The 25,241-nt window shown below is 47.3% G+C and overlaps 1 protein-coding gene across 3 annotated transcripts in view; it reads right to left on the bottom strand.

Moving 5' to 3' along the window:
* Positions 1 to 25,241, bottom strand: part of galnt9 (polypeptide N-acetylgalactosaminyltransferase 9) — a 223,090-nt gene that overhangs the window by 95,540 nt on the left and 102,309 nt on the right. For all 3 annotated transcript variants that reach the window (XM_063074080.1, XM_063074081.1, XM_063074082.1), the window contains one exon: positions 722 to 839. In XM_063074080.1, coding sequence (XP_062930150.1) covers positions 722 to 839 — 118 coding nt within the window. The remainder of the gene's footprint in view (positions 1 to 721; positions 840 to 25,241) is intronic.

The following is a 25,241-nucleotide window of genomic DNA, read 5'->3' as shown; positions in this document are numbered from 1 at the left end:
CCTTGTTATTTATAGTCTCTTGTAAATTCTATTGCTTTATTTTAAGAAAAAAAATGAATCTCAAGGTAGTGAATGATGACATATATGTAGCTTGATACTGAATTTACCTTTGAACTTTGAATATTTGAACTGCAGCCTTTTCACGACCAGATGTTGGTCATCCTAGGGCAGCGGCTGTAAGGAGCTCATCTTCACTACATGTACCCAAGGATGACCTTTTACTCAACAATTTTGAACATGTTGGACATAAAACATCCTCCAAGAGGACCACAACCTTGTCATGGTTTGGAGGCTTGCATACCTCAATGACCCAGAGAGCTTGTTGGCCAGAGTCAGGGCTTTACACTTTGGCTCTTGGTAGGGTCACCCATGCCAAAGGTCAAAGGGTAGAGACCAGACTGAGTGGTCCACTGCTCCTCCAGGTTCGGGGATTCAGCTCAGGGCTAACAACCCTGACTGGTCAAACAAAACTGTTATGTAAACAGCAACGAAGAATCCTTCTACATCTATGTGCGACGGTATTGCTGAGTCTCCATCTGAATTTGCATGACTGACAGCAGTGAAAACAGAGCTACTGACATGATGAAGGAAGCTCTGAACATCACCAGAGATGGAAGACCTTCATTGATGTCCTAAACCCCAGTGGAGTAACAGGCAGCAAGTAAACACATAGAACTCGATAGTTGAATCGATTGTTCTAGTACACAGGTTGCTGACTCACCCTCATGCCGAGTTCAATGTTCTCTCCACCGTATATCTCCATCCCAGGGTCAAGGAGACCGATCTCACCGAAATATTCCCGGTCCACCACGAACGAGCAGCCAATCATCGCTGGCGTCCTGCCATGCACGGAAAGAGGGAGAGATCGGAATGAAATTTCGGCCCTGGGCACGCAACCCACAGGTTAGGAGGAAAGGGAATCACATGGAGCACACGCAGGACTGGGAAGGAGCATAGATGAGGAGAGAGCTCTTTCCAAGAGCCAGCACAGAGACAAAGTTCATAAAGCATGAGAGCAGAATTAGGCCATTCGGTCTATCGAGTCTGTTCTGCCATTCGATCACGGCTGATCTATTTTCCCTCTCAACTCAGTTCTCTGCCTTCTCCCTGCAACTTTTGATTCCCTGACTAATGAAAAATCTGTCAACCTCCACTTTAAATATACCCAATGACTTGGCCTCCAGAGCCACCTGTGGCAATGAATTTCACAGATTCACCAGCCTCTGGCTAAAGAAATCCCCCTCACCTCTGTTCTAAAGTAACGTCCTCGTATTCTGTGGCTTTTCTCTCTGGTTCTAGACTTCTCCATTAGTGAAGCATGAACTTTACAATCATTTGCACAAGTTCGTGTCTGCAGTGTAGCAAGAGAGTAATGGGTGGTAGTGATCCCAAATGCAGAGTAAGGTCTAGAATTAACTCAGATTCAGACTCAAAATCCTCCAAGAGGACCAACTCCTTCTCGTAGGGTTTGGAGACTTGCATGCTTCAATGACCTGGAGAGCTATGTTGGCTTTATGTTTTGGTTCTTGGTAGGGTCACCCATGCCAAGCAGGTTACAGGGTAGAGGCCAGACTAGGAGTGGTCCAGGTTCGGGGGTTCAACTCAGGGCTAACAACCCTGACCAATAAAACAAAATTGTTACGGAAATAGCAATGAAGAATCCTTCTACATTTGAGTGTGAGGGCATTCCTGAGTCTCCACCTGGGATTTGCACAACTGACAGTCGTGAAAACTGAGAGGAAACAACTGACACGATGAAGGAAGCCCTGAACACTGCCAGAGATGGAGGAGCTTCACTGCTGCCCTAAATGCCAGTGGTGTAATCAGCAGTAAGTGGAACTCAAAATAAACAAGCTGTCACAAAGAAAATCCAATGTCGGAATCACAAACAGTAGTACTAAAAATGGAACTCCTATGGTTGAGCACAGAGTGCTCAGCCGAAGCCTTTAAGTACAGACTTTCCATGAAGGAATGTGGCAGGCAATAATTGTCAGTCTGAGTCTTAAAGGGACAGTGGCAGCTAACCGTACTCCGGGGAATCAGAGTGCTGAAACCTGGATGCCTGGTGCTGTTCAGTCGGGACTGTCACATGCACTGATGTGATGTAAAACCGACTTCTAGCATCATCACAGGCACGTAACATCATATGACCTGCATTCACAAGGAAAACATAAATTAAACATAAAGACAATGGGCTGAATGATGTTCCTGTTGTCATTCGCGTGATTTGTTTGCTGTTTGTGTCACCTCAATCCACCTATCATCTCACAGCTTCTTACACCCTTCCCACTCGCACCCCTCACCTCGATCCACCTATCACCTCACAGCTTCTTACACCCTTCCCACTCGCATCCCTCACCTCGATCCACCTATCACCTCACAGCTTCTTACACCCTTCCCACTCGCATCCCTCACCTTGATCCACCTATCACCTCACAGCTTCTTACACCCTTCCCACTCGCATCCCTCATCTCGATCCACCTATCACCTCACAGCTTCTTACACCCTTCCCACTCGCACCCCTCACCTCGATCCACCTATCACTTCACAGCTTCTTACACCCTTCCCACTCGCACCCCTCACTTCAATCCACCTATCACCTCATAGCTTCTAACACCCTTCCCACTCACACCCCTCACCTCGATCCACCTATCACCTCACAGCTTCTTACACCCTTCCCACTCGCACCCCTCACCTCGATCCACCTATCACCTCACAGCTTCTTACACCCTTCCCACTCGCACCCCTCACCTCGATCCACCTATCACCTCACAGCTTCTTACACCCTTCCCACTCACACCCCTCACCTTGATCCACCTATCACTTCACAGCTTCTTACACCCTTCCCACTCACACCCCTCACCTCGATCCACCTATCACTTCACAGCTTCTTACACCCTTCCCACTCGCACCCCTCACCTCGATCCACCTATCACCTCACAGCTTCTTACACCCTTCCCACTCACACCCCTCACCTCGATCTACCTATCACCTCACAGCTTCTTACACCCTTCCCACTCGCATCCCTCACCTCGATCCACCTATCACCTCACAGCTTCTTACACCCTTCCCACTCGCACCCCTCACCTCGATCCACCTATCACCTCACAGCTTCTTACACCCTTCCCACTCACACCCCTCACCTCGATCCACCTATCACCTCACAGCTTCTTACACCCTTCCCACTCGCACCCCTCACCTCGATCCACCTATCACTTCACAGCTTCTTACACCCTTCCCACTCGCACCCCTCACCTCGATCCACCTATCACCTCACAGCTTCTTACACCCTTCCCACTCGCATCCCTCACATCGATCCACCTATCACCTCACAGCTTCTTACACCCTTCCCACTCGCATCCCTCACCTCGATCCACCTATCACCTCACAGCTTCTTACACCCTTCCCACTCGCATCCCTCACCTCGATCCACCTATCACCTCACAGCTTCTTACACCCTTCCCACTCGCATCCCTCACCTCGATCCACCTATCACCTCACAGCTTTTTACACCCTTCCCACTCGCATCCCTCACCTCGATCCACCTATCACCTCACAGCTTCTTACACCCTTCCCACTCGCACCCCTCACCTCGATCCACCTATCACCTCACAGCTTCTTACACCCTTCCCACTCGCATCCTTCACCTCGATCCACCTATCACCTCACAGCTTCTTACACTCTTCCCACTCGCATCCCTCACCTCGATCCACCTATCACCTCACAGCTTCTTACACCCTTCCCACTCGCATCCCTCACCTCGATCCACCTATCACCTCACAGCTTCTTACACCCTTCCCACTCGCATCCCTCACCTCGATCCACCTATCACCTCACAGCTTCTTACACCCTTCCCACTCACACCCCTCACCTCGATCCACCTATCACCTCACAGCTTCTTACACCCTTCCCACTCGCATCCCTCACCTCGATCCACCTATCACCTCACAGCTTCTTACACCCTTCCCACTCGCACCCCTCACCTCGATCCACCTATCACCTCACAGCTTCTTACACCCTTCCCACTCGCATCCTTCACCTCGATCCACCTATCACCTCACAGCTTCTTACACCCTTCCCACTTGCATCCCTCACCTCGATCCACCTATCACCTCACAGCTTCTTACACCCTTCCCACTCGCATCCCTCACCTCGATCCACCTATCACCTCACAGCTTCTTACACCCTTCCCACTCACACCCCTCACCTCGATCCACCTATCACCTCACAGCTTCTTACACCCTTCCCACTCGCATCCCTCACCTCGATCCACCTATCACCTCACAGCTTCTTACACCCTTCCCACTCGCACCCCTCACCTCGATCCACCTATCACCTCACAGCTTCTTACACCCTTCCCACTCGCATCCTTCACCTCGATCCACCTATCACCTCACAGCTTCTTACACCCTTCCCACTTGCATCCCTCACCTCGATCCACCTATCACCTCACAGCTTCTTACACCCTTCCCACTCGCATCCCTCACCTCGATCCACCTATCACCTCACAGCTTCTTACACCCTTCCCACTCGCATCCCTCACCTCGATCCACCTATCACCTCACAGCTTCTTACACCCTTCCCACTCACACCCCTCACCTCGATCCACCTATCACCTCACAGCTTCTTACACCCTTCCCACTCACACCCCTCACCTTGATCCACCTATCACTTCACAGCTTCTTACACCCTTCCCACTCACACCTCTCACCTCGATCCACCTATCAGCCCCTCCAGCTCTTGTTCCACCCCTTCCCCTCCCAACCTTTTTTATACTGGCCATTTCCCCCTCCCTTTCCCGTCCTGATGAAACCCAAAACGTCAACTGTCTATTTTCCTTCCGCAGATGCTGCCTGGCCTGCTGAGTTCCTCCACATTTCAGCTTCTGCCGTATCTCTTCTGTCGCCAGAAAAACAATGCTCTCAAGAGCATTAAACTACATAGAGCTTGGAAAATACCAAAGAGAATTGTCATCTCCAAAGGGTTCAGTTAACGACTCGGTCATAGAACATTAAGCAACAGTCAAAGGGGTAAATTTGTTTTAAACTGATGTGCATTGTGTGTTGCAAGACATAAAAGACCAAATGAGATGCACGCCAGCAGCTATTTTTAATTAGGAGATTGTGGAGGTTTGGTACGTGAAGCCCAGGGATGTACTGTACTGTGCAAAAGTCTTGATCAGATATATATATAGATAGATAGGGGGCCTAAGACTTTTGCACAGTACTGTAGAAATTTTATGTATTGCACTGTACTGCTGCTGCAAAAAAAAAGACAAATTTCATGAGATGCGTAAGTGATGATAAACCTGATTCTGATAGGGGTCTCTATTCTAGACTGAGAGTGGGAAGGAGACAGGAAGAGGGGAATCATGGTCGGGAAAAGGGGAAGGGAGAGGGGAGGGAGTGGGAAGCACCAGAGAGACATTCTGTAATGATCAATAAACCGATTGATTAGAATCAAATGATTCCAAGGGCTGGGTGAGTCTGCACCCGTGCCATCCCTCCCGGCCCCTGGCACTCTTTCTCTGCCACCTGTCCCACACCCTGCCCCCGTGACCCTCTCCGCGGCGGGAGCAGCGCACAACTAGGAGGCTACTCGCAGGACGGCAGCGCTCATTTAAAGGGAGAGCTTCGCAGGCGTTCGGTGTCATTCTGCCAGCACAATCAGCAGTGGGAGCAGCGCAGAGAGGAGTAAATGAAAGTACAGAAGGGACAAGTGGAGCGGCCATTGCTGGAGCAGGCCAGTGATGAGAGTGGGAGTGTCAGGCTTTGGCTCAAAGGAGGCTTCAGCTCGGAAGAGGTTTTGGCTTGGGGTAAGTTGTCCTGGTAAGTTTCTGTTAAGTTTCCCTTTTCTCTTACTGTGTCAGGGTTACCAAGTGTAGTTTAAATGGCCGTTGTGTGTTCTCCATGCCGGACGTTAGAGTCCTGGGAGACCCAGAGTCTCCCAGGGAACTACATGTGCATGAACTGCATCTGGCTGCAGCTCCGTGAAGACTGTGTCAGGGATCTGGAGCAGCAGCTGGATGACTTTCGACTTGTGCGGGAGTGAGGAGATAATCGATCAGAGTTTCAGGAGGCGGGTAGCTGGGTGACTGTCAGGAGAAGGAATGGGACAGTGAAGGCAGTTAGTGCAGAGCACCCTGTGGCCATTCCCCTCAATAATAAATATACCGTTTTGGATAATGTTGTGGGGGATGATCTGCCAGGGAAATGCCACCGAGAGCAGGTTACTGACACAGAGCATGAGTCCATGGCGCAGAAGGGAAAGAGGGAGAGGAGGGGGGCGGTAGTGATAGGGGACTCAATAGTCAGAGGAACAGACAGGAGATTCTGTGGATGTGAATGGGACACCTGACGTATGTTGTCTCCCAGGTGTCAGGGTCTAGGACATCTCAGACTGCATCCACAGCATTTTGGAGAGGGAGGGAGAGCAGCAGATTGTACATATTGGTACTAATGGGATAGGAAGGGAAAGCAGTGAGGTCCTGAAGAGAGAATTTAGTGAACTAGGCAGAAAGCTGAGAAGCAGGACCCCCAGGGTAGCAATTTCTGGATTGCTACCCGTGCCAAATGGCAAATGGCAAAGTAGTACAACCGTAGCTGACAAGGAAAGTCAAAGCTAACGTAAAAGCAAGCGACAGGGCATATAACAAAACAAAAATTAGTGGGAAGACAGAGGATTGGGAAACTTTAAAAACCCTACAGAAAGCAACTAAAAGAATCATTCAGAGGGAAAAGATGACGTATGAAAGCAAGCTAGCAAACAATATCAAGGTGGATAGAAAAAGCTTTTTCAAGTATATAAAAAAATGAAAGAGAGGTGAGAATGGATATAGGACCTCTAGAAAATGAGACCGGAAAAATAATAACAGAGGCAAGGAGATGGCAGATGAACTAAATGAGTATATTGTATCAGTCTTCACTGCGGAAGACACTAGCTGTGTACCAAATATTGAAGGGTGTGAGGGAAGAGAAATGAGTGCAGTTACTGTTACAAGGGAGAAGGTGCTCAAAAAGCTGAAAGACCTAAGGGTACATAAGTCACCTGGACCAGATGAACTGCACCCTAGGGTTCTGAAAGAGGTAGCGGTAGAGATTGTGGAGGCATTAGTAATGATCCTTCAAGAATCATTGGACACTGGCATGGTTCTGGAGGATTGGAAAATTGTAAATATCACCCCACTCTTCAAGAAAGGAGGAAGGCAACAGAAAGGAAATTGTAGACCAGTTAGCCTAACTTCAGTGGTTGGGAAGATGTTGGAGTCAATTGTTAAGGATGAGGTGATGGAGTACTTGGTGACACAGGACAAGGTAGGACATGGTTTCCTTATGGGAAAATCTTGCCTAACGAACCTGTTGTCATCAGGGATGTGATGCTGAGTGTTGTGAACAGCTTTGGACTCCTTATCTAAGAAAAGATATCATGGCATTGGAAAGGGTTCACAGGAGTTTCACAAGGATGATTCCAGGAATGAAAGGGTTATCATACGAGGAACGTTTGATGGCTCTGGGTCTGTACTCGCTGTAATCTGGAAGAATGAGGGGGAATCTCATTGAAACCTGTTGAAAGGCCTAGACAGAGTAGAGGTGGAAAGGATGTTTCCCATGGTGGGAGAGTCTAAAACAAGAGGGCACAGCCTCAGGATAGAGAGGCACCCTTTCAAAACAGAGGAGCGGAGACATTTCTTTAGCCAGAGGCTGGTGAACTTGGGGAATTTGTTGCCGCAGGAAGCTGTGGAGGCCAGGTCACTGGGCGTATTTAAGGCAGAGTTTGATAGGTTCTTGACTGGCCATGGCATCTAAGGTTACGGGGGAAATGCTGGGATGTGGGGCTGACGAGGGGATAAAAAAAATCAGCCATGATTGAATGGCGGAGCAGACTCGATGGGCCAAATGGCTTAATTCTGCTCCTATATCTTATGGCCTATGGCCTGCTCTATGCTGTATCTCTAAATGAATAAATAAGATCTCACAGCGCAGTCCCTTTTACTTTTACGACTGTGCTTTGTGCAGAATATCAAGTGTTGAAGCTTTTGATGTGATTTTAATTTCATTCATGAACAACTCGGGAAAGATATGACCGCACTGGAGAGGGTGCAGAGAGAGATTTATGAGGTTATCTCTGGCAGTGAAAAATTGCTACGGCAGGAACGATTAAGTGCTGGCGATTGTTTGCTATGCTACAGCGGAGGCCGAGGAGAGATTTGATTAAGTTAAGTTAATTGGTAAATTGGCTTGTTATTGTCACATGTGCCGAGGTACAACGAGAAAACCTGTTTTGCATACTGTTCCTACAGATCAATTAATTACGCAGCGTATTGAGGTAGAACAAGGTAAAACAAAAACAGAATGCAGCATAAGGGTTACAGGGTTGCAGACTAATCCTTAGCGAGGGATCAGAAGTGGAGAGAGTGAGCAACTTCAAGTTCCTGGGTGTCAGTATCTCTAACCAGGTCCCAACATATCGATGCAGAGACAAAGAAGCCAGAACATTGGCTGTAATCCATTTGATGAGATTTGGTCTGTCACCTAAACACTCAAACGTTTCTCCAGGTGTACTGTGGAGAGCATTCTGACTGTCTGAATCACCGTCTGGTATGGAGGGGGAGGTGCAGGGGCTACTGCACAGGGTCAAAGTAAACTGCAGAGAGTTGTAAACTCAGTCAGCTCCAACACAGACACTAGCTTTCATGGTATCCTAGACATCTTCAAAGAGCGATGCCTCAAAAAGGCAGCGCCAATCATTGAGGACCCTCACCACCCAGGACATGCCCTCTTCTCATTGCTACCATCAGGGAGGAGGTACAGGAGCCTGAAGACACACACTCAGCGATTCAGGAGCAGCTTCTACACCTCTGCCATCCGATTCCTGAATGGACATCGAACCCGCATGTAATATGATTGTAACTACATTGAGGGGCGCAGCATCACACTCCAATTCATGTATAGTTTTAAATTAACTTTGTGGGTAATGGTATGCCCTAGTGCCTAAAAAACAGAGCAGATTGCTCTCGGTAGAGAAGAGAGATTGAGCTGCCAGCAATTCATACTGAGCATAATATGTAGCAATAATTGTGCTTTCGGGTAAATATCTGCAATTTGCCTATTGCCACAATAGGACTAAAGCAGACACCATCTCAATGGCTCTCCACGTGGCCTCGGATCAGGATGCTGTATATTGACTACAGCTCAGTGCTTAACACCATCATTCCTACAGTCCTGATTGAAAACCTCCAGAACCCGGGCCTCTGTACCTCCCTCTGCAACTGGATCCTCGACTTCCTAACCAGTAGATCACAATCTCTGCGGATTGGTGATAATAGCACTTCCTCGCAGACGATCAACACTGGCACAACACAGGGGTGTGTGCTTAGCCCACTGTTCTACTCTCTCTACACCCATGACTGTGCCTAGGCACAGCTCAAACACCATCTATACATTTGCTGATGACACAACCATTGTTGGCAGAATCTCAGATGGAGATGAGAGGGCGTACAGGAGTGAGGTAGATCAGCCAGTTGAGTGGTGTTGCACTCAACATCAACAAGACCAAAGAGCTGATTGTCGATTTCAGAAAGGGTAGAACGAGGGAACACACACCAGTCCTCAGCGAGGGATCAGAAGCGGAGAGAGTGAGCAACTACAGGTTCCTGGGTGTCAGTATCTCTCGGGACCTAACCTGGTCACGGCACATTGATGCAGCTATAAAGAAGGCGAGACAGCATCTACAGTCTATTATGAGTTTGGGGAGATTTGGTTTGTCACCTAAAACACTTGAAAACTTCTACAGATGTACCATGAAGAGCATTCTGACTGGCTGCATCAGCGTCTGGTATGGTGGCGGGGTGAGGGAGGGCAGGAACAAAGGAAGCTGCAGAGAGTGGTAAACTCAGTCAGCTCCATCATGGGCACTGGCCTCCGTAGTGTCCAGGACATCTTCAGGAAGGCGGTGTCCATCATTAAGGACCCCCATCACCTAGGACCTGCCCTCTTCTCATTGTTACCGTCAGGGAGGAGGTACAGGAGCCTGAAGACACACACTCAATGATTCAGAACATCTTCTTCCCCTCTGCCATTTGATTTCTGAATGGACATTGAACCCATGAAGACCACCTCACTACTTTATAAATTTATTTCTATTTTTGCACTACTTGTTTAACTGTTTAACACACATGTATATACTTACTGTAATCCAGTTTCATTTTCTACATTATATTGTATTTCATCGTACTGCTGCCACAGAGTTAACAACCTTCATGACATATGCCAGTGATAGTAAACCTGACTCTGATATTTTTTTGTAAATATTTGTAGTTTTCTTTTTGCTGCTTTTGCTAATTTTTGTAAGTTTGAGTTTTTGACACATTGTATAAACACCCTTGCAGCCCAGCCATCTTTTCTTCGATCGGAACCCACGATCTAATATGTGTACCCCTCATGCTATTATACACCTCTATAAAGTCACCCCTCAACCTCCTACTCTCCAACAGATAAAATCCAAGCCCTGTCCAATCTCTCGAGTTAACTCTGGCCCTTCTACCTTCAAGAACTCTTTACAACTCATGTTCTCAGTATTATTTTATTTGTACAATTTGTCTTCTTTTGTACATTGGTTGTTTGTCAGTCTTTGTCAATATCAATGTTAATTTATTATCAAAATACATCTATGGTACCACATAAAATCCTACAAAAGGTAGTGGATTGGGTCCAGTACATCAGAGTAAAAACTTCCCCATCATTGAGTACATCTACATGAAACGCTGTCGTAGGAAAGCAGCATCCATCATCAGAGACCCCGCCACCCAGGCCATGCTCTCTTCTCACTGCTGCCATTAGGATGAAGGACTCTGACCAGCAGGTTCAAGAACAGTTACTACCTCACGACAATCAGGCTCTTGAATAAAAGGGAATAACTACACTCACTTGCCCATCCATTGAAATGTTCCCACAACCAAAGGTCTCATTTTAAGGACTCTTAATTTCATTATCTCACGTTCATGTTATTTATTGCTATTTATTTATACTTGCATTTGCACAGTTTATTGTCCTCTGCACTCTGGTTGATCGTTCATTGATCCTGTTATTGTTACTATTCTATAGATTTGCTGAGTATGTCTACAGGAAAATGAATCTCAGGGTTGTACGTGGTGACATAAATGTACTTTGCTAATAAATTTATTATGAACTTTGAACATACTACCTTGAGACTGATTTTCTTGCGGGACACAACTATTGTCGGCAGAATTTCAGATAGTGACAAGAAGGTGTACAGGAGTGAAATAGAGCAGCTGGTTGAGAGGCTGAGTTCTCACCAAGAGATCAGAAGTAGAAAGGGTGAGCAACTTCAAGCTCCTGGGTCAACATCACTGAGGATCTATCCTGGCCCACAATATCAATGCAGTTACAGAGAAGCACGACAATGTTTCAGTAGGAATTTGAGGAGATTTGGTATGTCACCAAAGACAGATGTACTGTGGAGAGCATCCTAACTGGCTGCATCACATCTGGTATGGGAGACAGGGGTGGCTACTGCACAGGATTGAAAGAAGCTACAGAAGGTTCCATCATAGCCGCTAGCCTCCCCAGCACCCAGGACATCTTCAAGAAGAAATGCCCCAAAAAGGCATTAAGGACCCCATCACCCAGGTCAAGCCCTCTTCTCATTGCCAAATGGCCTGATTCTGTTCCTACATCATCACTGAAATCTCTTGGCTTTAGAAAGGTGTGGTACAGAAGAGAGGCTGTGTCTCGAGAATGCGGTATCCATATCTATGGAACCACACAACCTAGGACATACCATCAGGAAGGAGGTACAGAGCCTGAAGACACACACTCAGTGGTTCAGGAACAGCTCCTTCCCCTCTGCCATCTGGTTTCTGAATGGACACTGAACCCATGAGCACCACCTCACTGCTTTTGTTTTGCACGACTTATTTAATTTAACTTTTTAAAAATATGTACAGTGTATCTCTTCCTGTAATTTACAGTTTTATTATGTATTGCATTGTACTGCTGCTACATAACAACAAATTTCACAACATATGCTGATGATATTAAACCTGATTCTGATTCTGACAAAAAGGCGTACAGTACTGACGTTTAGTACAAGGTTGTTTCTGCGACACCACTGAACCAGCTGATCTATGTATGTCGCTCCTGTACATCCTCTTATCACCACCTGAGAGCCTGCCAACAATAGTTGTGTCGTCGGCAGATTTATTGATGTCATGAGCTTCTTTCTACCCTTCATATCGAATTATCTTCCGTCTTCTTAATGTGAGCATCACTTGGAGTGCCATTATGTCCCTGGGTCATTAAAACTCTGTTCATCTAGAAAATGAGTTGCTTGGCTGTGGCAGTGTAAAGATGACTTTCCAAGTGCCCTGTGTAATGCAGTGATTTATGCTGAGTCCAACATCATGATGCATGCCTCTCGATTCATCTTGTTAGACCTAATCCGCTCTGATTGGATTGTCTGCAATTCCAGTAAAAAATTCAAATTGTTCTAAATAATGAAACACCGTAATGGCATGATTAATCTTTCAAACACCAATTCATGTCAAATCCCAACGCTCTGTTCAAGGATTGGTTTAATGATGTATGATATGCAGGACATTTAGGATACTTCTGTTGCAGGGTCTAAGGGGAGTGGGTCTACAGAATCGGGCTTATTATCACTGACATACAGTACTGCACAAAGTCTTAGGCATAAATACTGTATGTATCACTCGGGCGCCTAAGACTTTTGTACTGTAGTAATTTTTAGTATTGCACTGTACTGCTCTGGGGGGGGGGGTGGGTGGGCGGGGAGACACTGATGTCTTTTCTTTCAACAATTTCCATGGTTTTTCTGTACCTGTATTTCATGGCTATCTGGAGAAAACGAATCTCAGAGTTGTATTCTGCATATGTACTTCGATAAATAAACAAATTTTTGAACTTTTATTTCATAACATGCAGTCTTAGGCATGTTTTATATATATATATAACTAGGGTGCCCAAGGCTTTTGCACAGTACTGTAGTAATTTTATGTATTGCACTGTACTGCTGCCTCAAAAAAACAACAGATTTCATGACGTATGTGAGTGATGATAAACCTGATTCTGATCTGGGTCTCTATTGTGGACTGAGAGTGGGAAGGGGACAGGGAGAGGGGAATCATGGTTGGGAAAAGGGGAAGGGAGAGGGGAGGAAGTGGGAAGCACCAGAAAGACTTTCTGTACTGATCCATGGAAGACCGTGAGGGGTATCGTCCTAAATACCTCTATCCAGTCACCTCGACAGGGTGACAACACGTAGTCTTTTTTCCCCAAGGAAGGAATCTGAAGAAAACGGTAAAGGTTGATCAAAGGTAAGAGTTTTAAGAGAGGGCCATTCTTTGATGCTGTAAGAGGATGTCTGGTACATATCCTCACAGAGTCATAGATTCACAGAAACAGGCCCTTCAGCCCATCTAGTTCATGCCAGACTATTTAAACTGCCTAGTCCCATCAAAATGCACCCAGACCAAGGCCTTCCAAACCCCTCCCAGCCATGGACCTATCCAAATTGGACCATAAGATAGAGAAGCGAAATTAAGCCATTCAGCTCAGCGAGTCTGCTCTGCCATTTCATCATGGCAGATTTATTTCCGTCTGAACCCCATTCTTCTGCCTTCTCCCCATAACCTTTCACACCACTGGCACTGGCAGCTCATTCCACACTCTCACCACCCTCTGAGTGAAGAAGTTTCCTCTTAAACTTTCCACCTTTCACCTTTAACCCATGCCTCATTCTCTTCTCATTGGTACCATCAGGATCCTGAAGACCCCCACTCAACAATTCAGGAAGAGCTTCTTTGCCTCTGTCATTAGATTTCCGAATGGACTTTGAGCCCATGAACATTAGCCCATTATTTCTGAGCAATACACACAAAATCTGTAGAAACTCAGCATGTCGGACAGCATCAATGGAAATTAATAAGCTGTTAGTGTTTTGTGTCAAGACCCTTCTACTGGTCAAAAGGAAGGGTGAGAAAGGCAGAATAAGGGGAGGGGGGTGGAGTGCAAGCTGGGAGGTGATAGGAGAGATAGGAGAGGTGAGGGGGAATCTCGGAGAGCACCACAAGCTTGTTGTAGGGTTTGGAGACTCGCATGCCTCAATGACCCGGAGAGCTACATTGGCTGGAGTCAGGGCTCTTGGTGGGGTCACCCATGACAAACAGGTCAAAGGGTAGAGGACAGACTAAGAGAGGTCCACCGGTCCTCCGGGTTTGGAGATTCAGCTGGTCAAAAACAAAATGGTTCCGGAAACAGCAATGAAGAATCCTATATCTGTGCGACGGTATATGGCCAAGGATAGACAGAGTTGGAGAACCTCCATTGCTGCCCTGAGCGCCAGTGGCGTAACAGGCAGATGAATGAATGAGTGAGTGTGAGGGGGAAGGTGGGTGGGTTGGGGAGGAGGGATGAAGTAAGAAGCTGGGAGGTGATGGGTGAGACCAGGTGAGGGAGAAGATGGATGGATGGAGGAGGAGGCTTATTTATTCATTATTCTTTTTGTGAAATTATTTGTGTAAATTTTGGCAATTTTAATATTATATTTATTTATGGAGATACAGCATGGAATAGGCCATTCCAGCCCTTCGAGCCACGTCACCCAGCAATAGCCTGATTTAACCCTCGCCTAAACTCTGGACAATTTACAATGACCAATTAACCTACCAACTGGTATGTCTTTGGACTGTGGGAGGAAACCGGAGCACCCAGAGGAAACCCACACAGTCATGGAGAGAACGTACAACCTCCTTACAAAGAGCAACAGGAATTGAACCTGGGTCATCGACACAAGCGTTGAGTTAACCACTATGCTACCACGAGACCCCAGTTTCACGTTTTTGCACTGCACCGCTGCCACGAAACAATACGGCATGGCTGGGGACACGAGTTCAAATCCCGCTCTGGCAACTATTAAATTGAGAAGCTCTTCCCAGTAATAAGTGACATGGAAGCCAGGGCAGTACGATATGGAGAGCAAACTGTTGCCCGTGCAGCAGGCTCCTCCTCTCCACGCAGCTGAAGAATCCAAAGGAACGGCAGAGACCGATACGGTTTGGCACCAGGAGTTGCCATTCAGCATTGAACTCAACATAAGAATGCCTTGGGGACTCCAGATGCAGAGTTTCCCCTTGGGGTGTACCACCCAAAGCCTTCTCCATGAGTGAGCAGCAAGGTTCGAGATCAGAGTTTTCCTTCTCCTAGATGAGCTGCCAGCCATGGTTTGACCAGCCGCGTCTGCCGCAAGCGACTGGCTTTAAGGCATCAGGCCCTCTCTGCTGTCAGTATAACAACCTTCAGTGACCTGTGTAACATGCACTAATACTTAAAGCCCATTAGTATCAACAATGAGAATGGGACTATGTACCATTGTAGCTCAGCAGGAGAAGACAATTAAATGTTCATGTTAATTGGCCTTGATGAACTTCAATTCAAGTTTAGCTGTCATTCAACCATACATGAACACCCATCTCGGACCTCTGATCAGAGATTAAGGGAGCTAGGGCTTTACTCTTTGGAGAGAAGGAGGATGAGAGGAGACATGATAGAGGTGTACAAGATAATTAGAGGAATAGATAGAGTGGATAGCCGGCGCCTCTTCCCCAGGGCACCACTGCTCAATACAAGAGGACATGGCTTTAAGGTAAGAGGTGGGAAGTTCAAGGGGGATATTAGAGGAAGGTTTTTTACTCAGAGAGTGGTTGGTGCGTGGAATGCACTGCCTGAGTCAGTGGTGGAGGCAGATACACTAGTGAAATTTCAGAGACTACTAGACAGGTATATAGAGGAATTTAAGGTGGGGGGTTATATGGGAGGCAGGGTTTAAGGGTTGGCACAACATTGTGGGCTGAAGGGCCTGTACTGTGCTGTACTATTCTATGTTCTATCACCCATGGATACAGCCCAACAAAACAGTTGGACAACAAATTGGCAGGTGACAGGTGAGACCAGGTGAGGGGGAAGGTAGGTGAATGGGGGAGGGGAAGGACAATAAACTGGCAGGTGACAGATGAGACCAGGTGAGGGGGAAGGTGGGTGGGTGGGGGGGAGTTTGTACAAGCTGGCAGGTGACAGATGAGACCAGGTGAGGGGGAAGGTGGGTGGGTGGGGGGGGAGGGGAAGGACAACAAACTGGCAGGTGATAGGTGAGACCAGGTGAGGGGGAAGGGGGAGTTGAAGTGAGAAGCTGAGAGACGATAGATGAAAGAGATAAATGTCTGGAGAGGAAGGAATCTGTTTGGAGAGGAGAGTGGACCATAGGAGGATGGGAAGGAGGAGGGGCACCAGGGGGAGGTGACAGGCAGGTGACGAGAAGAGGTAAAAGGCCAGAGCAAGGAATAGAAGAAGAGGGGAAGGGGAGGAGGAATCTTTAGGAGTTGTTGAAGTCACTATTGAGTCAATTGGCTGCACTTCCAGCACATCCGGCAGCATCTATGAAATGAATAAACAGTCAATGAGACCCTTCTTCAGGACTGAGAAAGAAGGAGGAAGATGCCAGAATAAGAAGATGGGAATGAGGACAAGGGAGAAGGTGACAGGTGAAGCCAGGTGGTGGGGAAAGGATAGGATGAAGTTAGAAGCTGAGAGGTGACGGGTGGAAGAGGTAAAGGGCTGAAGAAGCAGAAGCGGATAGGGGGACAGGTGATGGACAGGTGAGGAGGAGGGACACCGAGGGAGGTGATGGACAGGTGAGGAGGAGGGGCACCGAGGGAGGTGATGGACAGGTGAGGAGGAGGGGCACCGAGGGAGGTGATGGACAGGTGAGGAGGAGGGGCACCAGAGAGAGGTGATGGACAGGTGAGGAGGAGGGGCACCGAGGGAGGTGATGGACAGGTGAGGAGGAGGGGCACCGAGGGAGATGATGGACAGGTGAGGAGGAGGGACACCGAGGGAGGTGATGGACAGGTGAGGAGGAGGGGCACCGAGGGAGGTGATGGACAGGTGAGGAGGAGGGGCACCGAGGGAGGTGATGGACAGGTGAGGAGGAGGGGCACCGAGGGAGGTGATGGACAGGTGAGGAGGAGGGGCACCAGAGGGAGGTGATGGACAGGTGACGAGGAGGGGCACCGAGGGAGGTGATGGACAGGTGAGGAGGAGGGGCACCGAGGGAGGTGATGGACAGGTGAGGAGGAGGGGCACCAGAGGGAGGTGATGGACAGGTGAGGAGGAGGGGCACCAGAGGGAGGTGATGGACAGGTGAGGAGGAGGGGCACCAGAGGGAGGTGATGGACAGGTGAGGTGATGGACAGGTGAGGAGGAGGGGCACCAGAGGGAGGTGATGGACAGGTGAGGTGATGGAAAGGTGAGGAGGAGGGGCACCAGAGGGAGGTGATGGACAGGTGAGGAGGAGGGGCACCAGAGGGAGGTGATGGAAAGGTGAGAGTGAAGGGCATGACGAGGCACAGACAACGTCATGGTCATCCACTGCAACCGAGGAAGACCTCAGTTTGTGACGCTTTCTGTACCACTGGGCCTGGTCTCCCGAGGTCGAGAGAGTGGAACTGACAGTGCAACGGCTTTGCCACTTTAAAAACTCCCCCACACAGGTTTCCTGTTATCGTCGGACACGAGGGACAAACAACACATACATAGCTGACAACAGATATACATTCAGTCCTTTAAGGCAACATGTCTAATTGGAAAACTGTGACTTATATGACTGGGTGACATCATATGTTGCATTAGATCAAAGGCAATGGCTTACAACATTAGGAAAGATGATGAGTTAAGACTGTAAGATATAGGAGCAGAATTAGGCCATTCAGTCCATTGAGTCTTCTCCACCATTTCATCATGGCTGATCTATTATACCTCTCAAACCCATTCTCCTGCCATCTTCCTGTAACCTTTGACACCCTGACTAATCACAAAGGGTGCCGTGGTGGAGATACATCTCTTCCAAAGGAGATGTAAGTCAGTCCTTCCCTCCGCTAGTCTGCAGGTCACCCTGGGGCGAGGTGTAGCACCTGCTTAGCCCCCCCCCCCGGATCAGGGTCAGGTGACCATGGGAGCAGGTGGTGATGGTCGTTTGAGCAGCTGGTGCAGATCACAAGTCCTGGTCATGTGACCACTGACACCAGGCAGACAATCTCTGAAGAGTATTGACAATGGCTGCGGTCATCACCTAGAAGAAGGTAATGGAAAACCACTTCTTTAGAAAAATTTTCTAAGGACAATCGTGGTCAGAAGACCATGATCACCCACGTCAAATGACACAGTACATAATGATGATGATGACTAATTGAAAATCTATCAACCTCTATTTTAAAAATATTCAATCATTTGACCTCCACAGATGCCTGTGGCAATGAATTCCACAGACTCCCCACCCTCTGGCTAAAGAAATTCCTCCTCATCTCTATTCCAAAGGGACGTCCTTGCCTGTGTGACTCAGTAGCCTGTTATAATCACAGGAGAGAGGGCAAGCGTTCGATATTTTGTGTCAGAACCCCTTCACTGGGATCACAATCTACAACTTCCTCACTGTATTTTCTCTTCTCCCCTCTCCCATCAGGCAGAAGATACAAAAGCCCGAAAGCACGTACCAGCAGGGTCAAGGACAGCTTCTATCCCATTGCTGTATGGCTATTAAATGGCTCCCTAGTAGGATATGATGACTCTTGACCTCACCATCTACCTCATTATGATCTTGCCCTTTATCCTTTACCTGCACTGTGCCCTGTCGGTCGCTGTTACATGTTATTCCGCATTCTGTTATTGTTTTACCTTGTTCTGTCTCAGTGCACTGTGTAACGATCTGATCTGTATGTAAGACAACACACACAAAATGCTGGAGCAACTCAGCAGGTCCGGCAGCATCCATGGAAATTAATAAACTGTTGGTGCTTCATCTGGACTGGAAAGAGTGGGGGAAGATACCAGAATGCGAAGGTGGGGGGAGGGGAAGGAGGATGGCTAGAAGGTGAAGCCAGGTGGGTGGAGAGCTGGAGAGGAAGGAATCTGGTAGGAGGGGAGAGTGGAGCAAGGGACTGAGGGAAGGAGGAGGGGACCTAGGGGGAAGTGATAGGCAGGCGAGAAGAAGTAAAAAGTCTGAGTGGGGATTAGAAGGAGAAATCATGCAAGCTTTCCACTGTATCATGGTGCAGGTGAACTTCACCACGGACGGTCCGAGCCCAGCTGTGAAGAGAGGAAGGTTGGACGTGGAGCTGGTGACCCCATCCCATAAAAACCCAGTGCTCCAGAAAAGGCAACAGAATCTCTACAGGCATCATCCCGGGAGAGGAAGGCGAAAACGGGCTACAACTGGGACAACGTGGAGGACAGGCCAGGACAGAGGGTTGTGGTGAGCTGCCGTCAGTGGCCTGTGCCGCAGTAGTGGCGATGGGCCTAAGAAGAAGGTAATGCCATGGACAGGAAAGGGTTAGAAAGATATCAGCAAAACACAGCTGGGGGGACTCGGTTGCTAGGCAACACAGTGTCCAGTGTTTCCATGCTGTAGTTGGTGCATGTGACAATAATAAAAGATCCAAAGTTTATTTATTATCAAAGTATGTATGCAGTGTACAACCCCGAGACTGGTCCTCCCACAGACAGCCGCGAAACAATGGAACACCATGGAACCTGCTCAAAGAAAACGTCAAACACCCAACGCGCAAAAACGAGAACAAATCACGCAAACAGCAAAAAATGAGCGAATAACAGAATGTTAAACATCAAACCACAGAGCCCTCAAAACAGACTAGGGAATGTTCAGTTTAAATAAATCAAAAACCAATCATTTTTCTGTTGTAGTTATGATTCCATTATGGATTTAACGACAGGCTGGATGACAGTGGCTGCGTTCTGCCTGGAACTGGACCATCAATGTGCGGGACATGTTGTTCAGGATTTGGACTATATATGTGCCCTCTTTAGTGTGACTATGTTCTTTTTTTGCTCGCTGTTTTGAAAGTACTGTGTATGTTTTGCACCTTGGCCCCAGCGGAATGCTCTTTCATTTGGCTGTATCCATGTATGGATGAATGATAATTAAACTTGATTTTTATTTGATTTGATTGAGTATGCCTGCAAGAAAACATATCTGAGGATTGTATATTGTGACATATCTGTACTTTGATAATAAATTTACTTTGAACTTTTTAAAGCCAATAACATATTGGTAATCTATTAATTAGGGACAGTATTATTCTGAGACTGATAATTTGTTTATTCTGAGAGACACATATTGCAAAGTAAGCCACAATCCTTTGTAGACAATCCTTAATACAATATAGTTTGCCTAGACGGGGGTGATCAGAGACTCAGAGGTATCGGGAGTGGATATCCTCAGCTGTGGCCCAGGCAGCATCAAGCAAGAGAGGCAGACGAAGGCACAAATCCTTTCCCGTGTTGGTTTGAATTAATAGTTAATTCTTCCTGACAAGGTCATTCATCTGAAACAAAACATCACAAGCTATTCTAACCTTTTCGACATCAGTTCTGACTGCTCTGGGCTGAGAAGGGAGACGAAAGCAATTTGTCTTGTTGCAATGAGGGGATCAGGCAGGGACACTACATCTCTGTAACTCTCGCAGACACTTACCCCCGAGCTGACATTCTGTCTAGAACCCAGCGTTAGATAGAAATATAGAAATCTACAGCACATTACAGGCCCTTCGGCCCACAATGTTGTGCCAACCATGTAACCTACTCTACAAACTACCTAGAATTTCCCTACCGCATAGCCCTCTATTTTTCTAAGCTCCATGTACCTATCTAAGAGTCTCTTAAAAGACCTATTGTAGTCGCCTCCACCATCTTCACTAACAGTACATTCCAAGCACCTACCACTCTGTGTGTGAAAAACTTACCTCTGACATTCCCTCTGTACCTACTCCAAGCACCTTAAAACTAATTCCCCTCGTGTTAGCCATTTTAGCCCTGGGAAAAAGCCTCTGGCTATCAATGCCTCTCATCATCTTATACACCTCTGTCAGGTCACCTCTCATCCTCCATCGCTCCAAGGAAAAAAGGTCAGATTCACTCATGCTCCCCAATCCAGGCAACATCCTTGTAAATCTCCTCTGCACTCTCTCTATAGTATCCACATCCTTCCTGTAGTGAGATGACCAGAACTAAACACAGTACTCCAAGTGAGGTCTGACCAAGATCTTATATAGCTGTAACATTACCTCATGGCTCTTGAACTCAATCCTTGGTTAATGAATGCCAACACACCACACTGTCAACCTGTGCAGCAGCTTTGAGTGTCCTATGGACATGAACCCCAAGATCTCGCTGATCCTCACACTGCCAAGAGTCTTACCATTAATATTATATTCTGTCTTCAAATTTGAAGTACCAAAATGAATCACTTCACATTTATCTGGGCTGAACTCCATCTGCCACTTCTCAGCCCAGTTCTGCATCTGATCTGATTGATTAAACACACAGCACATATTTTCTTCGCATGAATATAGCGATAAGTCAATTATCAGGGGAGGACAGGGGAGCTTGAAATAAGTGTTGAATGAACATCCAGTAGAAGTGATAGAGGCAGGTTCGATATTATCATTTAAAGTTAAACTGGACAGCTATATGAACAGGAAAGGAATGGAGGGTTATGGGCTGAGTGCAGGTTGGTGGGAGGAGGTGACAGTAGCGTTCGGCATGGACTAGAAGAGCAGAGATGGCCTGTTTCCGTGTTGTAATTGTTATATGGTTATATAAGTCACTTATAAGTCAATAGCATCATAACATTTTAAGTAACGTTTGGATATTAAACACACAGCGCATATTTTCCCCGTATGAACATATAAAATCATTGCAACACACCAATATCGCTGAATCAGTGGGAGCCCTGGGCTTGTTTCCCTGCAACAAGACGGTCCTATGGAGGGGTGATGGGAGACAGCGATACTCGAAGGGGGTTCCTTATTTCCAGTCTATTCCGCAATTTAGCTTTCGTTGCATTCATTGCAGAGATATGGTGAAAATGGAAGCAACGTTTTCAGTGCTTCCGTGGCTATCTCAGGATATTTAGCCTTGACTTTGATCCAGAATGCCAGCGGAGATGTTATGTCAAACATACTTTTCAGCCCACTGTCATTTGCAAGCTCGAGGAGTTGATCTCCTTCCCGCGCTGACATGGATGAAGCATAAGTCATGACCTCGCGTGCGTTGGAGCTCAACAGTGGGCGTGACAGGGAATGAGGAAAGGTGCAGCTGACTCATATCACCAAATCATATCGTTTCCTTGTGGCCCGGTAGCGCATGCCTTGCGGCCCGGTACTGGTCCGCGGCCCGGTGGTTGGGGATGGCTGCTCTAGGCTATCCACAACACCCCAAATTTTTGTGTCATCAGCAAACTTACCAACCCACCCTTCTACTTCCTCATCCAGGTCATTTATAAAGATCACAAAGAGGAGGGATCCCAGAACAGATCTCTGCATAACACCACTGGTCACTATCCTCCTGTGCAGAATACAAACCATCTACAACCAGCCTTTGCCTTCTGAGGGCATGCCACTTCTGGACGCACAAAGCAAGGTCTCCTTGGATCCCATGCCTCTTTACTTTCTGAAGGAGCCTTGCATGGAGAACCTTATCAAATGCCTTACTGAAATCCATATACACTACATCCACTGCTCTACCTTCATCAATAAGTTCTGTTACTTTTTTAAAGAATTCAGTCAGGTTCGTAATGTATGACCTGCCCTAGACAAAGCCATGCTGACGATCCTTAATCAGATCATGTCTCTCCAAATGGTCATAAATCCTGCATCTCAGGATCTTCTCCAACAACTTGCCCACCACTGAAGTAAGACTCACTGGTTAATAATTTCCTGGGTTATCCCTACTCCCTTTCTTGAATAAGGGAACAACATTAGCAGCCTTCCAATCCTCTGGTACTTCTCCTGTCCCTATTGATGGTGCAAAGATCATCGCCAGAGTCTCAGCAATTTCCTCCCTCGCTTCCCATAGTCATCTGGTCCCAGTGACTTATCTAACTTAATACCTTTCAAAAACTCCAGCACATCCTCTTTCTTAATGTCTGTATACTCAAGCATTTCAGTCCATTGTAAGTCATCCCCACAATTACCAAGGTCCTTTTCACTGGGGTATTCATTAAGTACCTCTGCTACCTCCTCCGACTCATGCACACGTTTCCACTGTCACTCCTGTTTGGTCCTATTCTCATACGGCTCATCCTCTTGCTCTAGACAATAGACAATAAGTGCATGAATAGGCCATTCAGCCCTTCGAGCCAGCACCACCATTCACTGTGATCATGGCTGATCATCCACAATCAGTATCCATTTCCTGCTTTATCCCCATAACCTTTGATTCTGCTGTCTTTAAGAGCTCTATCCATCATCTAGATGGATGAGATCCAGCCTCAGCCCAAAATGTCGACTGTATATTCCTCTCCGTAGATGCTGCCTGACCTGCTGAGTTCTGCCAGCAGTTAATGTGTGTGTGTGTGTGTGTGTGTGTTTGTGTGTGTGTGTGTGTGTGTGTGTGTGTTTGTGTGTTTGTGTGTGTGTGTGTGTTTGTGTGTGTGTTTGTGTGTGTGTGCGTGTGTGTGTATGTGTGTGTATGTGTGTGTGTGTCTGTGTGAGTGTGTGTGTGTGTGTGTGTGTGTGTGTGTGTGTGTGTGTGTTTGTGTGTGTGTGTGTGTGTTTGTGTGTGTGTTACTCTGGATTTCCAGCATCTGCAGAATCTCTTGTGTTGGGGATAAAAATGAGATGGTCAGGAACGATTACAGCTTGGAAAAGAGGCCATTCAAGCCCAGGAAGACCATACTGGCTCTGGACAATAGTGACCTGGCTTGTCCTTCTCCCAACTGCACTGCTAATGTTTTTTTCTGTGAGCCTTACTGAATGCTACAGCCACCTCTGCCTTTGCTTATAGCCCTACTCCGTGGAATTTGGAGTTTTGCTTGTGTCTTTTTTGGCTCTTTTTCTGGTCATCTTCTTTCTACATCCTCATTTTCTTGACTCCTCTGTTGACGGGAAAAGTCCCACTTTATTTCATCTGTAATACTGAGGCCCTCCATTGGCCAGGGTTGACTATGGATGTTGAGTCTGACTGTCTACGTGATACACAAGCCTGGGCAGTACGAGAAGGAGCGCAAACTCTTGCCCATGTGGCAAGCTCCCGCTCTCCACCCAAACAAACGGAAGAGACCGATATAGTTTGGTCCCAGCAGTGTCACAGGAGTTGCCAGTCAACATTGAACTCGACATGGGACTGCCTTAGGGACTCCAGTTCTGGATTTTCCCTCAGGGTTTACTCCCCGAGTGGGCACAGCCACAAGGCAGCAGAGGTTTGAGATTAGAGTTTTCCTTCTCCTAGATGAGCTGCCAACCAGGGCTGATGAGCCTCATCTGCCCGGAGCAACTTGTTTTAAGGTGCCAATGACCTGCCTTTGCCCCTTCTCCCGTCAGTCAAAATGGTTCTACCAGGTTTAGTAGCTGAGCCACAGGTGAAGGCCAGGAGCTGGACTGGTTGTCGAGGCTATTTGAGTCACACACCATTGGGAGCATTTAATAGGTAGTGGGAGCTTATTCCCATTATCACTACCCCCCCGCCACCACCCCCCACCGTCTGTAACAACCTGAAGGAACAAATCTGTAATATACCCTTCATGAATTTAAATCCCGGTTTCAGGTCCCCTCGGCAGCTCTGCTGTTCCGAGGAGAAAGCCTTAGGTTTCTCCAACACGTGCACAGAACTGAAGTCTTCCATCCATGTTACATTATGAATATAAACATGAGTTACATTATGAATATTAATTCTTATCTTGTGCAAAATCATGATGAGTGAAGATAAGGTGAATGCAGTGTCTGTCCCCAAGTTTGGCGAATTTAGAGTTATAGGTATAAAGTGAGATGGGAGAGATTTAATCTGACCCTGAGGGGATGGCCCTGGGGAATCTTCTCCCTCCTCACATCTCTCCAAGATTGCAGTGCCAAAGCTGGACACACTCCTCCAGCCGTGGCCCCACCAGGCTTTACAAAGCCTAGCCCAGTGAACTGCAGAGCTGGACAGGTTGCTGAGAAGCAAGAGGGTGAAAGCTTTACCAGGGATAGGTGGGACACTGGATTTCAGGTTACAGTCAGAACAGACTCGACTTACTGAGGGGTGCAGAATCACCAGTGACCAGTGGCCTGATCCTGCTCCAATTTCCTGTGTGTGTGTGACTGTGTGTGTGTGTGTGTGTGTGTGTGTGTGTGTGTGTGTGTGTGTGTGTGTGTGTGT

Source organism: Mobula hypostoma, chromosome 21 (genome assembly GCF_963921235.1).
Source record: "Mobula hypostoma chromosome 21, sMobHyp1.1, whole genome shotgun sequence".
In the NCBI taxonomy this organism is placed as follows: Eukaryota; Metazoa; Chordata; class Chondrichthyes; order Myliobatiformes; family Myliobatidae; genus Mobula; species Mobula hypostoma.
This window is presented reverse-complemented; position numbering and strand designations above follow the sequence as displayed.